A 17,048-nucleotide genomic window follows, 5' to 3' on the forward strand; every position below is an offset into this window, starting at 1 on the left:
GCTGCCAAATTGAACCCCAAAACCTCCCCGGGATCCCAGATTGGACCCCAAAACCTCCCCGGGACCCCAGACTGGACCCCAAAACCTCCCCGGGACCCCAGACTGGACCCCAAAACCTCCCTGGTTTGCCAACATTTTACCGGGACCATCCCGTGCCCACAAATCCAACCCGCAAAAATCTCCCAGGACCCCAAATTTGAACCCCAAACTTTCCCGACCCCCCCTCACCCACACCCCAAAACTTCTCCGACCCCCCCCATACCCCAAAACTCCCCAGACCCTCCACCCCTGTACCCCCAAACCCCTCCAGAGCCCCCCCCAATTTCCCCCCTTCCGGATTTTGGGGTCCCACTGCCCCCCTGGTGCCACCACAGGGCTTTGGGGACATCAAGGGGGGGTCCAGAGGACATATGGGGGGTCCCTGGGGGATTTTGGGGGGTCCTGGGGGATTTTGGGGGGTCCCGGGTGACATTTGGGGGGTCCCTGTCCCCCCCCAGGGGGGACTACATGTCCCAGGGTCCCTCTGGGGACCTCCCCCCCAGGTGTCCCCCTAATCCCGGGGGGGTCACGGGTGCCCGGGATTAGGGACAATCCCCCCGGAGGTGGCCCCGATCCGTGGGGGGAGGGGGCGGGGGTGGGGGCGGGACCCCCAGAAACGGGGAGGGGGGGGTGGAAAAAAGAGGGGGAGGGGAAAGAAACTCACGGAACAGGGGGGGATGGGGGGGTCCGGGGTGGTTTGGGGGTGTCCTGAGGGGTTTTGGAGGGGGTCCCATATTGAGGAGGGGGTTTGGGGTTGTTCGGGGGGTGGCGGGAGGGCCCGGGGGTGGGGGAGGGGGGATTAGCGCTCCATCCCCGCTCATCCCCCGCCCGGGCCGGGGGGAGGGGGGGGGTCCGGCCCCCACCCCTCCCCCCCCTCCCCGAACTGGGGGGCACCGTGAGCAAACTGGTGGCCACAGTGGCCGTACTGGTGGCCACTGTGCTCGGACTGGTGGCCGTCATTGCCATTCTGGTTCTTTACTGGTGGCCACAGCGGCCGTACTGGTCCCGTACTTGTCCCTGCTGTCCCCTCACTGGTCCAGCTCTGGTGACTGGGGTGCCCATACTGGTCCAGTACTGGTGGCCATGATCCCCATGCTGGTCCCTGCTGTCCCCACACTGGTCCCAGTTGTCCCCACACTGATCCCAGTTGTCCCACACTGGTCCCCGCTGTCCCCGTACTGGTCCCTGCTGTCCCCGTACTGGTCCCTGCTGTCCCACACTGGTCCCCACTCTCCCCGTACTGGTCCCTGCTGTCCCACACTGGTCCCCACTGTCCCCGTACTGGTCCCTGCTGCCTTCACACTGATCCCTGCTGTCCCACACTGGTCCCAGTTGTCCCACACTGGTCCCAGTTGTCCCTGTACTGGTCCTCGCTGTCCCCGTACTGGTCCCTGCTGTCCCACACTGGTCCCTGCTGTCCCCGTACTGGTCCCTGCTGTCCCCGTACTGGTCCCTGCTGTCCCACACTGGTCCCCACTGTCCCCGTACTGGTCCCTGCTGTCCCCACACTGATCCCAGTTGTCCCACACTGGTCCCTGCTGTCCCCGTACTGGTCCCCGCTGTCCCCGTACTGGTCCCTGCTGTCCCACACTGGTCACTGCTGTCCCCGTACTGGTCCCTGCTGTCCCCGCACTGATCCCAGTTGTCCCACACTGGTCCCTGCTGTCCCCGCACTGGTCCCTGCTGTCCCACACTGATCCCAATTGTCCCGCACTGGTCCCTGCTGTCCCCGCACTGATCCCTGCTGTCCCCGTACTGGTCCCCGCTGTCCCCGTACTGGTCCCTGCTGTCCCACACTGGTCCCTGCTGTCCCCGTACTGGTCCCTGCTGTCCCACACTGATCCCAGTTGTCCCACACTGGTCCCTGCTGTCCCCGTACTGGTCCCAGCCGTCCCCGCACTGGGGCAGCGGGACCCGGGGCGGGCGGGGCGTGGCCAGGGCGTGGCCCGGAGGGGGCGTGGCCTCGCGGACCGTTACGGCCGTTGGATTTCAAACCCTTCGCAGCGCGGGGGGGCACAGGACGCGCCCCCTTCGCCGTCTCTTGACCGACATCGGCTACAGCCAATCAGCGCCCGGCGTCCCGGCGCGGGGCCCAATGAGCGCCCGCGCGCGCTCCGCCGGCCCCGCCCCCGGTAACTGACAGCGCTTCCCGCCAATTCCAACGGCCCGGCGCGAGCGCCCCGGCTCCGCCCCCGGAGGGCGGCCCTGCCGCCCAATCACCGCCCGCCGACGCTTTGACAGACGGGACATCTGGCCAATCGGCCTCAGGCGGAGGGGCGGGGCCAGCTCCGCTCCGGGTTCCCGTCGCCGCTCGGTCCGGGCCGCCCCCCCCCCTCCCGCCCCCCCCCTCCCGGCCCCCCCCCTCAGCTTCCCCCCCCCCCCCCCCCCCGCGGGTTCTTCGCTGCGAAGAAAATGGCGGCGGCGGCGCCGAGCGGCGACGAGGGGCGGCTGTGAGTGAGGAGGGGGCGGCGGGGCCGGGGGGGGCCGCGGCGGGTGTTGGGGAAAGCTGTGAGGGAGCGGAGAGGCGGCGAGGGGGGGGGGGGGGGGTCTCGCGCGCGCGCGCGCGCGGGGCGACGCCCCCCCCCCCTCCTCTCTCCCTCACGCCCCCCCCCCCCCCCTTTCCTTCCCCTCACGGGCCGGGCGGGAACCGGGAATGGCGGGCGGGGGGGGTGTGTGTGTGTGTGTGAGGGCTGGGGGGGGGCTGCGAGCGCCGCGAGTGCGTCACGAGCGGCCGCGGCCCCCCCGGGGGGCGGGAGGAGCCCCCCAGGGACGGGGAACCCTCGGTGGGACCCCCCGAGCCTTCCGCGGGACCCCTCCGGAATGGGGGGACCTCCCTTCCCTTTCCTCCGTGAGCCCCAAAAAATGCGGCCCCCCCCCCCCACCTCTCCAGCTAGAACCCCGCTATGAAATTTGGGGACTCCCCCCTCCACTCCCCAAAATTCCGTCTGTGTCGCTATGCCGGTGTTGCCCTCGTTAGGGTGGGAGATGGGGACCCCCCCCCCTCTTGGAGGGACCCCCGCCCCCCTCAAGGGGACACACCCCCCGGCCCGTCCCGCGCGCACCCAAAACCACAAAAACCGCCCCAAACCTCTCCCGAGTCACCCCAAAATCCACCCCGAGTCACCCCAAAATTCACCCCGAACCTCCCCCGAGTCACCCCGAATTTCTAGAGTTACCCCAATCCTCCTAAATCACCCCATAACTCCCCGAGCTATCCCGACCCACCCCCGAAGTCACCCCAAAACCCTCCCTAAGTCACCCCAAAATCCACCCCGAGGTCACCCCAAAATCCCCATCAGTCACCCCAAAACACCCCGAGTCACCCCAAAATGTCACGCTTGCGCTGCGCCCCAAAATACCCAAATTTGCCGCGAACTGTCGTGCTCACGTGGTGCCCCAAAATACCCCGGGTTACCCCAAAATACCCTGAAATTCCCCAAAATGCTGCACCCCAAATCTGCCCCAAATTATTGCGCGCACGTGACGCCCCAAAATATCCTGAAGTGCCCCAAAATGCTGCCCCCCAAAATACCCGAAAACGCCCCAAACCGCTTCTCACGCTGCGCCCCCCAAACTCCCTGATTTGTCCCAAAATGCTGCACCCCAAAATCCCCTATATTTCCCCAAACTGCTGCTCACGCCGTGTCCCAAATCCCCCCGAATTACCCTAAAATCCCCTGAATTGTCCCAAAATTTTGTGCTCGTGCGCCACCCCAAAACACCCAAAATTGCCCCAAAATGCTGCTCAATCTGCACGCTCCAAACGCTCGATTTACCCTAAAATCCCCCAAATTTCCCCGAATTGCTGCACTCGTGCAGCGCCCCCAAACTCCCCGAGTTACCCCAAAATACTCTGAATTCCCCCAAAATTCAGCAGCCCCAAAATATCCAGAATTGCCCCCAAGTTGCTCCAAATGTCCCCCTCACGCTGCTCCTGAAAACGCCTCAAATTCCCCCAAAACGGCCGCGGTCCTGCGACCCCTCCGGGTCCCCCCAAATCCCCCCAAATCCCCCCAAATCCCACCTGGGATCGCCCTAAAACTGCCCTCACACCACGAAATCTCACAAATCATCCCGAAATTTCCCAAATTCCGCTGGAATTGCCCAAATTTCCTCGGAACACCCCAAAATTTTGCTTCTCACGCCCACCTTTGCTGTGCCCACCCCGAGACCCCCTGAGACCCCCGGGGTCACTTGGGATCTCCAACCCTGGGGCCACCAGAGCCACCCCCAGACTCCCCTGGGACCCCCCAGGGCCACCACGAGACCCCTGGGGCCACCAGAGCCACCCCCAGACTCCCCTGGGACCCCCCAGGGCCACCTAGGGACCCCCCAGGGCCACCACGAGACCCCTGGGGCCACCTCAGACCCCCCAGGGACCCCCCCAGGGTCACCCCAAGACTCCCTTGGGACCTCTCAGGGTCACCCCAGACTCCCCCAAGACCCCCAGGGCCACCTGAGACCCCCAACCCTGAGGCAACCCCAGCCCCCCTGAGACCCTGGGACATGTTGGGGGGTCCCTGGGGGTCACCCCCTGTCCCCAGTCCCCCTCATCCCGACATTCCCACGCCCCTTCCCAAATTTTTTGGTGCCGTTTTTGCGACTTTTGGCCCCTAGGATGGGGCTGGGGGGTCCCGGCCGTGTCCCCCCCTTTGTTGGGGAGGGGTCAGGGGTGGCACCGTGGGGACCCCCAGCACCAAGGGGGGATCCTGGAGGGGGAGTGCATCCCCCTCCCCCCACCCCATGACCGACCACATAGCGGGGGTCCCGCCCCTCCCCCAGCCTCACCCGTGTGCGTTTCCTCACCAGGACGGGACCCCCGCGCTGGTGACAGCGGTGACACCGAGGACGGGGGTCCCACCCCGGCCCAAACCCCCCCTCCCCCGAGGGTCCTGTCCCTGCCCGGTGACAGCCCCGGTGTCACCGCGCGCTGACAGCGACCCCCAGGCCCGGTTTGAGTCTGGGGGGTGGGCAGGGGGCTGCCGGACACTCGGCCGGCCGAGCCAGGACGGGGCTTTGGGGGTGTCCGGTGCCCACTCCGAGCCCCTGTCCCCTCCATGCCCCCCATGCCACGGACTGACGGACACCGGGATGTCATTCCGGCCGTAATTCCCGCCGGTCTGGGCTGCCCCTCCTTCCTCCTCCTCCTCCTCCTCCTCCTTCTCCTTGTCCTGGCTCCGGCCAGGCCCATCCCATGCTTTGCCCAGTTTGGCCCCGTTTCACCCCGTGCCCGTGTCTGGGGCTGTGTCCGTGTGTCCCCTGCTGTCCGTTTGTCCGTCTGCGTGTCCGGGACTGACCAGTGCCATGTCCAGAGAGTCACAGGGCCCTGTCCATCGGTGTCCGTGTGTCCAGCTCTGACCAGTGCCGTGTCCAGAGAGTCACAGGGCCCTGTCCATCGGTGTCCGTGTGTCCAGCGCTGACCAGTGCCGTGTCCAGAGAGTCACAGGGCCCTGTCCGTGTGTCCAGCACTGACCAGTGCCATGTCCAGAGAGTCACAGGGCCCTGTCCGTGTGTCCGGCGCTGACCAGTGCCGTGTCCAGGGAGTCACAGGGCCCTGTCCGTGTGTCCAGCACTGACCAGTGCCGTGTCCAGAGAGTCACAGGGCCCCGTCCGTGTGTCCAGCACTGACCACTGCTGTGCCCAGAGAGTCACAGAGCCCTGTCCGTGTGTCCAGCTCTGACCAGTGCTGTGTCCAGAGAGTCACAGGGCCCTGTCCATCGGTGTCCGTGTGTCCAGCACTGACCAGTGCCGTGTCCAGAGAGTCACAGGGCCGTGTCCGTGTGTCCGGCGCTGACCAGTGCTGTGTCCAGAGAGTCACAGGGCCCTGTCCGTGTGTCCAGCTCTGACCAGTGCCGTGTCCAGAGACTCACAGGGCCCTGTCCGTGTGTCCAGCTCTGACCAGTGCCATGTCCAGAGAGTCACAGGGCCCTGTCCGTGTGTCCAGCACTGACCAGTGCCATGTCCAGAGAGTCACAGGGCCCTGTCCGTGTGTCCAGCTCTGACCAGTGCCGTGTCCAGAGAGTCACAGGGCCCTGTCCATCGGTGTCCGTGTGTCCAGCACTGACCAGTGCCATGTCCAGGGAGCCACGGGGCTGTGTCCATGTGTCCATGGTGTCCATGTGTCCAGTGCTGACCTGTGCTGTGTCCAGAGCTCCCAGGGCTGTGTCCGTGTGTCCATCGGGTCTGTCCGGCCAGTGCTGTGTCCGGAGAACCGCAGGGCCTGGTCCATGTGTCCAGCGAGTCTCTGTCCCTGTGTCCATTGAGTCTGTGTGTCCATTGTGTCCGTGTGTCCAGCGCTGACCAGTGCTGTGTCCTGGAGCTCACTGGGCTGCGTCCCTGTGTTGGTGTCCGTGTGTCCGGCACTGACTGAGGATCTGCAGCGCCGTGTCCATCGTGTCCGTGCGTCTGGCACTGACCAGTTCTGTCCAGGCATCTTCAGGGCCCTGTCCGTGTGTCCAGTGCCGTGTCAGGGCCCCGTCCGTGTGTCCAGCACTGACCAGTGCAGTGTCCAGTGCCCTGTCTGTGTGTCCAGCACTGACCAGTGCAGTGTCCAGGGCCCTGTCTGTGTGTCCAGCACTGACCAGTGCAGTGTCCAGTGCCCTGTCTGTGTGTCCAGTACCCTGTCCGTGTGTCCAGCACTGACCAGTGCAGTGTCCAGGGCCCTGTCTGTGTGTCCAGTACCCTGTCCGTGTGTCCAGCACTGACCAGTGCAGTGTCCAGTGCCCTGTCTGTGTGTCCAGTACCCTGTCCGTGTGTCCAGCACTGACCAGTGCAGTGTCCAGTGCCCTGTCCGTGTGTCCAGTGCCGTGTCAGGACTCTGTCCGTGTGTCCATACACCCAGCACTGACCCCTCCCACACCCCTCATCCCTCCCGTCCGTGCGTCCATCCCCGACCCTCTCCCCTCCCTCCGCTGACCGCCGCGTGTCCCCGCAGGGAGGAGAAATCCGAGGAGAACCTGCAGCGGCCGCCCAAGGCCAAGAAGCCCAAAAAGGAGCGCAAGGAGCCGGAGCAGCCCGCGGCCGAGCCCGCCGAGGCCGGCAAGGCCGAGAGCTCGGAGGGTGCCGGGGCGGCGCCGGCGGCCCCGGAGGCGTCGGCGTCGCCGAAGCAGCGGCGCTCCATCATCCGCGACCGCGGGCCCATGTACGACGACCCCACGCTGCCCGAGGGCTGGACGCGCAAGCTCAAGCAGCGCAAGTCCGGCCGCTCGGCCGGCAAGTACGACGTCTACCTGATCAAGTGAGGCCTGGCACGGGTGGGGTGTGTGCGGGGTGGCCGGAGAGGGAGGGGGGTGCGGTCATCGCCGCTGACCGTTCGCTCGCTGACCGTTCGCTCGCTCTCCCGTCCGCAGCCCGCAGGGAAAAGCCTTCCGCTCCAAGGTGGAGCTGATCGCCTACTTCGAGAAGGTGGGGGACACCTCGCTGGACCCCAACGACTTCGACTTCACCGTCACCGGCCGGGGCAGCCCCTCGCGCCGCGAGCAGCGCCCGCCCAAGAAGCCCAAATCGCCCAAAGGCCCCGGCACCGGCCGCGGCCGGGGGCGGCCCAAGGGCAGCGGCGGCGGAGGTGGCGGCGCCCGGCCCAAGGCAGCCTCCGCCGTGTCCGAGGGGGGCTCTGCGGCCAAACGGGCTCTGGAGAAGCCCCCCGGCAAGCTGCTGGTCAAGATGCCGTTCTCCCCGGGCCAGCCGGGCCCCGCGGCCCCGCCGGCCCCGCGGCGGCCGGGCCGCAAGCGCCGGGCCGAGCCGGACAGTCCGGCCGTGCCCAAGAAACGCGGGCGCAAGCCGGCGGGGGCGGCGGGGCCGGGGGGGCCGGGCGGCCCCGACAAGAAGGCGGCGACTCCCCCGGCCGTGCAGGAGACCGTGCTGCCCATCAAGAAGAGGAAGACGAGGGAGACGGTGGTGGTGGAACCGGTGACGATGGCGGCCGCCGCCGCCGCCACAACGACGACGACGGCGACGACGCGGCCGCCGCCGACCCCGCCGGGCGCTCGCGGCCCCCGCAGCGCCCGCAGCCCCGGCCGGCGCAGCAAGGAGGGCAGCCCCAAGGGTCGGGGGGCTCCCCCCGCGCCCCCCCCCGCCGCCACCGCCGCCGCCGGAGCCCCCCCAGAGCGGCCCCAAGGACAGCGCCAGCCCCCCCCCCCCCACCGCCCCCGCCGCCGCCGCCGCCGCCCCCCCAGGACTTGAGCGGGTGCTCGGAGCAGAGGGGGGGTCCCGCGGCCCCCGACGGCTGCGCCAAGGAGCCCCCTAAGACTCAGCCCCCGCCGCCGCCGCTGCCGCCGTCGCCGCCCTACAAACACCGAGGGGAGCCCGAGCACAAAGACTCTGCCTCCTCTTCCTCCACCTCCTCCTCCTCTTCCTCCTCTTCTTCATCCTCCTCCTCCTCCTCCTCGTCGTCCTCGTCGGCGCCGCCGCCGCCCCCGCCCCCCCCCAGCGTGGCCGTGCCGCGGCCCCCGGCCCGCGAGGAGCCGGTGGACACGCGGACGCCTGTGCCCGAGCGGGTCAGCTGACTGTGAGCCGCCGCGGGGGAACGCACGGACGGACGGACGGACGGACGGACACACGGACGGGCCCCCCTCCCCGCCCTACCCCCCCCTCCCTTCACGAGGCAGTGGGGACCCCCCCCCAAACCCCCACCGAGAGCCCCCCTCCCCCCGCCCACCATGGGTTCTCCGCCCCTCCTCCCCCCGTGTCCCCCCCGAGTTTTTATTACCGACAAGCACAGCGAGGGACCCCCCCGGACCCCCCCACTTTGCACTTTTTGAGGAGGGGGGGGTCTCCAGGGCCCCCCCCCGAGGTTGGGCGGGGTTGGGGGGAGGGGGGGGGGGGTTTGTTTTGGGGGGGCGGGGCCACGTCTTCCCCCCTCCCCCGGCGCCGCTTTTCTCGTTCTTCCAGTTCCGTTTTCCGCCCGTGGGAACCATTTGCACTATGGGGGAGGGGAGGGGGCGGGGCCGGGATCCGGCCAGCGGCCAATGGGGAGCGGCGCTGCTGAAGGGGGGGGGCGGGGCTGAGGCTACGGCCAATCAGGGGCAGGGATCCAGCGTGGAGCCAATCAGGAGAAGGGGGTGCGGTGTCAGGGGGCGGGGTCTGGTGTGGAGCCAATCAAGAGGAGTGGTGGGTTCAGCCGGGATCTGGGGCTGAGCCAATCAAGAGCGGAGCTGGGCAGGGGTGGGATCAAGTGTGGAGCCAATCAGGAGCGGCTGAGTAGGAGGGGTCGGTGTTGAGCCAATCAGGTGTGACTTTCTTGGGGGTCGGATTTAGAGCCAATCAGCAGCTGCCGGTCTGTGTGGGATCCGGTGTCTGGAGCCAATCAGGAGGGAGGGCCAGGATCAGGAGAGGGCGGGGTCTGGCCTTAGGCCAATGGGGACGGCTCTGTGGGAGCCGGATCTGGTGTGGAGCCAATCAGGAGGGGCAGGATTAGGCCTGGAGCCAATCAGAAGCAGCCTTTGGTTGAGCTGGGATCCAGTGTTTGGCCAATCAGGATCCGAGATCCAGACAGGGGTGGGGAGGATTCCAGATCTCCCCCCGAACAGAGGCGTGGTCGAGTCCAGAGCCAATCAGGGACCAGGTGGGGTCGGCGCCATCCAATCAGGACTGAGATCCTGCAGGGGCGGGGCCGGATCCGGCCCCTGGAGTGACTCTGGGCAGGGGCGGGGCCCGGCCAGGATCCAATCAGGAGTGGTTTGGATTGGAGGGGCGGGTCCGGCCCCCGCCCAATGGGGTTGCTCTGCTCTGGAAGGGGGGATCCAGTCACAGCCAATTGGGAGAGGCCACGGGCATGGTGGGAGCCAATCAGGAGCAAAGGTGGGATGCAGTCCATAGCCAATCAGGAGTCAGAATGAGCAGAGGTGGGATCCAGTTGAGCCAATCAAAATTGAAAGTGTGATCTGTTCTGGAGCCAATCAGGGGCAAGAGTGTAATCTGGTAAGGAGCCAATCATGATCGAGCTGGGCAGGGCTGGGATCTGGTCCAGAGCCAATCAGAATCGATCATGGGTGGAGCTGGGATCTGGTCCAGAGCCAATCAGAATCGATCATGGGTGGAGCTGGGATCTGGTCCAGAGCCAATCAGATACGAGAGTGGGATCTGATCAGGAACCAATCAGGAGTGAGCTGGGCAGGGCCGGGATCTGGTCCCGAGCCAATCAGGAGCGAGCACGGGGCGATCCATTTCTCTCTGGGGGAGGGGTGTCATCCTGCCCCTCCCCCAGCCGCTCCCCCCCAGTCCCGTTTTGGGGTGGGGGAGGGGTCCCCGTCCTGCACTTTACCCACTCTGGGGGGGAGGGGTCGGGGCCACGCCCCATTTGTGCCCTCCCCCCCGTTCTTCCATCGCCCCCCCGGGGGTCCCCACCCCCCCCAGCTCCTCACGGCAATAACGGGGGGGGAGGGGCGGCCAGAGAGAGCAAACCCCAAATGGGGGGAGGGACCCATGTGGGGGAGGGGTCCCGGGGGGGGCGGGGCGCAGCCACCACCGTTGGGGGGGGGGGAATTTTGGGGGGGCCCCCCCTCCCCCCACCTATTTATTCTCTCGAGACGTTTTTGCCTTATAAAGTTCCGGAAAAGCCCCTCGGTGTCGGTTGTTTTTGGGGGGGGGTCCCACGGCGCCGCCCCCCTTTCCCCCCCCCCCCATTTAAACCCCCCCCTCAAATTCCACCCCCCCCCGGGTCTGTGTCTGTGCTGCTGCTGCTGCTGCTGCGCGTGATCCAGCGATTATAAATCTGTGTAACCCTCAGCCGCCTCCGCCGCTTCTTTGGCTCCGCGCACGGATCCCCTGGATCCCCCAAAATGCCCCCCAAAATCCTCCTAAAATCCCCCACAGATCCCCCAAAAATCCCCCCCCAAACCTTCCTAAAATCCCCCACAAATCTCCCCACAAAAACCCTCCTAAAATCCCCACCAGATTCCCCCAAAAAACCCCAAATCCTCTCCAGATCCCCCTCAAAATCCCTCTGAAACCCCCCCTAAAATCCAGCCCGGGTCCTCCTGAAATCCTCCACCCAAAAAATCCCTACCGTATCCTCCTGGATCCCCCCAAAATCCCCCCCAAATTTCCATCCAGATTTCTCCAAAATTTCCCCTATTTCCCCCCAAAATCCCTTGGATTCCTCCAAAATTTCCTCAAAATCCCCCACAAAGTTCCCCCCATATCCCCCCTCCCCAAAATCACCCCCAGCCCACAGAGGGGGAGGGGGCTGGGTCATTCCGAGGGGTGGTCCCAGATTCCCCCCAGGCGGTTCCGGTGTTTGGGTCTTCCCAGGTGGAGTTTGGGGTCGTCCCCAGGTGAATTTGGGGTCCCCAAGTGCCGATTTGGGTTCCCAGGTGGATTTGGGACCCCCCAAGGTGAGTTTGGGACCCCTCAGGTGGATTTGAAACCCCCCCGAGGTCAATTTGGGTCAGCCCACCTGCGTTTGGATCCGTCCAGGTGGGTTTGGGACCCCCCGATGACTTTTGGGCTTCCCGAGGGGGTTTGGGGCCCCCGTGTGGGGTCAGGAGGGTGATCCGGGATCTCCCCGTAAATCACCTGGATGACGTCACTGGATTCCCTCCAATGACGTCACTGGATTCCCTCAGACGACGTCACTGACCCCCCCTGTGGGGGTTCACCTGCTCCCAGTTGTCCCCCCCGCCCTCCTTCCCCTCCCCCAGCCCTCGGGAGTGCCCTGGAAGTTGTGACGTCACATCACGATGCCATCCGCGTTTACGACGTCATCATTCCGATGACGTCATCGCGGATTAAGGGCGGGAAGCTCGCTCAGGCCCCGCCCCTTTTCCCGCATTTGCGCCTGGTTCCGCCACACTCAAGATGGCGCCGTTGCCGCGGTAACCGCGGGGGGCGGAGCTTCTGCCACACAAAAAATGGCGGCGCTCACCGGGGGCGAGGCCTGGGCGGGGCCTTCCGGATGGAGGAGGCGGGACTGGGATGGACTGGGACAAACTGGGAGGGACTGGGACCTCCAACATTACCCCCAGAAAGGCCCTGGGCCCCCCGAGGTTGCCGGGGGCACACCCAGACTAATTTCTGGCTCGGAGGGGCTCAAGCAAACCTTCCCCAAGAAGCCGAATTCTATTCCCGGACCCTCAGGGGGGGATACATGTCACACCTGGGAGTTTATTGTCACACCTGGGAGTTTATTGTCACACCTGGGGCTGTTTCACACCTGAGCTTCAGGGGCGACACCCCAAAACTCCCTAACCCAAAACCTCCCAAAACCCTGGCACCTTCATCCCGAGCCCCTTGCTGAGAAGCCCCCACTCTCCTCCTCTCCTCTCTCCACCCTCCCTGGAGCATTTTGGGGTCCCGGAAGGGCAAAACTGGGGCGAAAAGTGCCAAATTCGGGTGTTTGAACAAAAATCCGTTACGGGAAAGACGACAAGAGCGCCTGCGCAAGAAGGAGGTGGAGCCGAGCATGCGTCATTACGACCGGCGCGGTCGCGCACGCGCAGTGAGCGCCGCAGCCGTTAAGCGCCACCATCCGGGGACTGGCGGGCGCCATCTTTGTGGCGGGTGGAGGAGACGCGTCCAAAATGGCGGCTCCCAAGCGCCAGTAGCCGGCGCGGCGAGCGGGCCTTTCTCGGCTTTCAGCGCGGCGGCGGTGGCCCGGAGCGAGCGGCGGCAGAGGCGGAAAGCGGCGCCCGGTGTCGGCGGGCGGCGGGTGGCTGCAGGTGCGGAGCAGCGGCGGAGCGGCGCGGAGAGCGGCGCATCCGGGTCCCGCGGCCGCCGCCATCTTGGGCCGCCGCGGAGCTGCAAGCTCCACACCTGCGCCATCTTGGGGCGCCGCATCGGGGCTGTTCCGGAGGGGGGACGAGAGGAGGGGGCGGCGGGGCCTGAGCGAAGAACGCGGAGAGCGTTCAAAGCTCCGCTCCTGTCCCGGGCAGGCGCCGCCATCTTGTGCGCGCGGCGAGGAGGAGGAAGAGGAGGAGGACGAGGAGGAAGATCCGGGCACCGGGCGGCGCCATCTTGGACCCCCCCTTCCCACAGCAGCGCGCCGCCATCTTGTGACCCCTCCCCCGCGCACCCGGGTACCGGCCGTTCCGCCGCCTTGGAGCCGCTGCGGTAGCGCAGCCGCACCCGGTAAGGGCGGAATAAAGGGAGGAGTGCCGGGAGGGAGGGTAGGAACAGGGGGATCCCCGTGGGGGCCGACACCGGGCATCGGTTCCGCCGGATGGGCGGCGCCATCTTGGGAGGGGACGTGCAGGGTGTCATGGCGGCGCCGTGCGCCGACATCCGGGTCTTTCCCCCCCAGCGCCCCCGGGGCGCCATCCTGGGCTGGGCCGCCGCATCCGGGTCCCGCGCGCCGCCATCTTGAGAGTCCGGGGGGGGGGGGGGGGGGGGCGAGGGGCGATGGCAGCGCCGGGGATCCCCGGCCCGTTTGCGTCTCTCGGAGCCGCGGGGCCCTGAGGCCTCAGAGCGGCTCCAGCGTCTCGTTAACCCCGGGAGGGCAGTGGGGAAAGCGCGGGCGCCCCGGGATAGAGGAGGAGGAGGGGGCGCGGTTTGCGGAGGGGGCGGCACCCAAGGAGAGGCGGGGCGCCCAAGATGGCGGCGCCCATGGCGGGCTGAGCGCTCCGTACAGCGCTGCGCCGCCGGGAAACGGGCCGTGCCGCCGGCAGCCAGACCGCGGGGGATTCGGTGTGTGCGGGGGGGACGACGCCAGAAATGCCGGGGAGCGATTACGGGGCGGCGGGAAGGCCGGGAGGGGGCGGCACCGGGAGATGGCGGGGCTTGGGGGGGGGCTCGAAGGAGGGAAAACCGCGTAAAAGGCGGGCTGGAGGGGCGGCTCCTTTAAGAGGCGGTTGGAGTGGGCGTGGCCACGCCCTTCCGTGACCACACCCCCTCCGTTGGCGCCATGGGCCGCGCCCCTTCAGGGGACTCCGTACAGTTCCCCCCCGCGCCCCTCCGCCGCTCGCCTCAGCCCTGCCGCTACCGGCCCGGGCCCGGGACCACAGAGATGGCGGTGAACCTCCTCCCGGTTCCCCTCCCAATATGCCGTCGCTTTTTCCCGTCCCGCCTTCCCTACAATGTCGCCCCCCGTCCCCGGCCAAGATGGCGCCGCCCGGGTCCGGAGGGGGCGCGTCCGCGTTAGCTCCGCCCACTCCCGTCGCTTCCCGCCCACCCTCGGCGGCCGCCGGACACAGGCGCAAGATGGCGGCTCCCAGGGCGGCGTGAGGGGCCGCCGCCGCCGCGCTCCGCCCGCAGCCGCAGCCCCGCGCCGGGAGCCGCCGCAGCCGCGCGACCCCCGGAGCCGCCGCCGGGAATCGGGGAGCGGCCGCGGGCCGGGAGAGGGAGGCGGCCGCGGGGGCCGCGGTGAGCGGGGGGGGCGGCGGTGGGGGGGAGGAGGCGGCCGCCATTTTCCGCCGGGCAGAGACAAGATGGCGGCGCGCAGGGGCCTGAGGGGGGGGGAGGGGGCGTGAGGGGAGGGGCAGGGCTGGGGGGGGGGGGTTGGGCATTTTGGGGGGGGGGGGCACCGCCTGAGGGGGGATTTGGGGAGGGGGGAGATGAACCTGAGGGGGGCAAAAAGTGAGGAGGGGAGCACAGCCTGAGGGGGGATTTGAGGAGGGGAGTTGATCCTGAGGGGGGTCATGGCCTGAGGGGATATTTGGGGAGGGGGGAGATGAAGCTGAGGGTGGGGCACGGTCTGGGTGGGGAATTTGGGGAGGGGGGCGTTGAACTTGTGAAGGGGGCGTGACCTGAAGGACGAATTTGGGGAGGGGGGGGTTGGGCACAGTCTGATGGAATAATTTGGGGGGGGGGTGGGCACGGCCTGAGGGGGAATTTGAGGTGGGGGGAGATGAAGATTAAAGGTGGCAAATTTGGTGAGGGGGGAGGAAATTGGGTTGTGAGGGGTGGGTCATGGTGTGAGGAGGGTAATTAAGGAGAGACATAATGAAGAAAGTAATTAACGGGGAGGAATAAATGTTCCCCTCCCCCTCACGTGGACTCCTCCCCCATTGTCACACCCCCTGCCGTGGGGGGGGGTAATTAACTCTTTCGGGGTAATTGCGGTGGGGTTGGGGGGTGTAATTAAACATTCTATGCGGGATTTTGGTGGGGGGGGCGTTTGGGGGGGAGGGGTAGGAGGTGACCCTGGGGAGTCTGGGGGGGGCAGAAGGGGATTGACCCCGGATTTGGGGACACCCCCCTCCCAAATAGATGTAATGAGGGGGGGGTCCCAATGTCCAAACCCCCCCCCCCCGATCCTCCCAGAATGCTCAATGGGGGGGTGGGGGGTGCCCAGGTCATTGGTTTGGTTTTTTGGGGTGTTCTTCATATCCAAGCTCCCCCCACCCCACAAAGGACAGGCAGAGGGGAGAGGTCAGGCCATTGTGGGGGAGGGGTTTTGGGGGTGTCCTTTGTTTCTGACCCCCCCCCTTCCCCAGGACAGGCAGTGGGGGGGTAGTGCCAGATTATTTTGCTGATTTTTGGGGTATCCCCCATGTCTGAACCCTCTTGTCCCCCCAGGACAGACAGCAGGGGGGTCACTGTCGGGGTGTGGGGGTGGGGGTACCAGTTAAATTTGGTGATTTTTGGGGTATCCCCCTCTGTCTGACCCCCCATGTCCCCCCCCAAACAGGCAGTGGGGGGGTTCAGTTTCAGTGGGGGGGGGGGGGTGCCAGTTAATTTTGGTGAATTTTGGGGCATCCCCCCTGTCTGACCCCCCGTGTTCCCCCAGGACAGGCAGTGGGGGGGTTCAGTGTCAGTGGGGGGGGTGCCCAGTTAATTTTGGGGTATCCCCCGTGTCTGACCCCACCGTGTCCCCTCAGGACAGGCAGCGGGGGGGTTCAGTGTCAGTGGGGGGGTGCCAGTTAATTTTGATGGTTTTTGGGGTATCCCCCATGTCTGACCCCCCCGTGTCCCCCCAGGACAGGCAGTGGGGGGGGTTCAGTGTCAGTGGGGGGGTGCCAGTTAATTTTGGTGAATTTTGGGGTATCCCCCGTGTCTTACCCCCCCGTGTCCCCCCAGGACAGGCAGCAGGGGGGTTCAGTTTCAGTGGGGGGGGGTGCCAGTTAATTTTGGTGAATTTTGGGGTATCCCCCGTGTCTGACCCCCCCGTGTCCCCCCAGGACAGGCAGTGGGGGAGGTGTCAGTTAATTTTAGGGATTTTTGGGATGCCCAGTTAATTTTGGGGTATCCCCCATGTCCTGACCCCCCCCGTGTCCCCCCAGGACAGGCAGTGGGGGGGGTGTCAGTTAATTTTAGGGATTTTTGGGGTATCTTCTGTGTCTGACCCCACCGTGTCCCCCCAGGACATGCAGTGGGGAGGTGTCAGTTAATTTTAGGGATTTTTGGGGTGCCCAGTGAATTTTGGGGCATCCTCCGTGTCTGACCCCCCATGTCCCCCCCAAACAGGCAGTGGGGGGGTTCAGTGTCAGTGGGGGGGTGCCAGTTAAATTTGGTGAATTTTGGGGTATCCCCTGTGTCTGACCCCCCATGTCCCCCCCAAACAGGCAGTGGGGGGGGTTCAGTGTCAGTGGGGGGGTGCCAGTTAAATTTGGTGAATTTTGGGGTATCCCCTGTGTCTGACCCCCCATGTCCCCCCCAAACAGGCAGGGGGGGGGTTCAGTGTCAGTGGGGGGGGGGTGCCAGTTAAATTTGGTGAATTTTGGGGTATCCCCCCGTGTCTGACCCCCCCGTGTCCCCTCAGGACAGGCAGCGGGGGGGTTCAGTTTCAGTGGGGGGGGGGTGCCAGTTAATTTTGGTGAATTTTGGGGCATCCCCCCGTGTCTGACCCCCCCGTGTCCCCCCAGGACAGGCAGTGGGGAGGTGTCAGTTAGTTTTAGGCATGTTTGGGGTGCCCAGTTAATTTTGATGATTTTTGGGGCATCCCCCGTGTCTGACCCCACCGTGTCCCCCCAGGACAGGCAGTGGGGGAGCTGTCAGTTAATTTTAGGGATTTTTGGGGTGCCCAGTGAATTTTGGGGTATCCCCCGTGTCTGACCCCCCCCGTGTCCCCCCAGGACAGGCAGTGGGGTGGGGGTGTCAGTTAATTTTAGGGATGACCAGTTAATTTTGGGGTATCC

At 66.3% G+C, this 17,048-nt stretch overlaps 2 protein-coding genes across 2 annotated transcripts in view; both read left to right on the plus strand.

Moving 5' to 3' along the window:
* The first annotated feature begins 2,428 nt into the window (after positions 1-2,428).
* Positions 2,429-8,654, plus strand: MECP2 (methyl-CpG binding protein 2). Its single transcript, XM_059872297.1, has 4 exons — positions 2,429-2,489; positions 6,974-7,276; positions 7,389-8,147; positions 8,180-8,654. The coding sequence occupies exons 1-4, from the start codon at positions 2,452-2,454 to the stop codon at positions 8,541-8,543; spliced, it is 1,464 nt and encodes a 487-aa protein (XP_059728280.1). The 5' UTR covers positions 2,429-2,451; the 3' UTR covers positions 8,544-8,654.
* Positions 8,655-12,964: 4,310 nt separating this feature from the next.
* HCFC1 (host cell factor C1) overlaps positions 12,965-17,048 on the plus strand; it is a 35,685-nt gene continuing 31,601 nt past the window's right edge. The window contains 1 exon segment of the mRNA XM_059872298.1: positions 12,965-13,104. The gene's annotated coding sequence lies outside the window, so the exon portion shown is untranslated.

The sequence above is a fragment of the Haemorhous mexicanus genome, chromosome 35 (genome assembly GCF_027477595.1).
Source record: "Haemorhous mexicanus isolate bHaeMex1 chromosome 35, bHaeMex1.pri, whole genome shotgun sequence".
NCBI lineage: Eukaryota > Metazoa > Chordata > Aves > Passeriformes > Fringillidae > Haemorhous > Haemorhous mexicanus.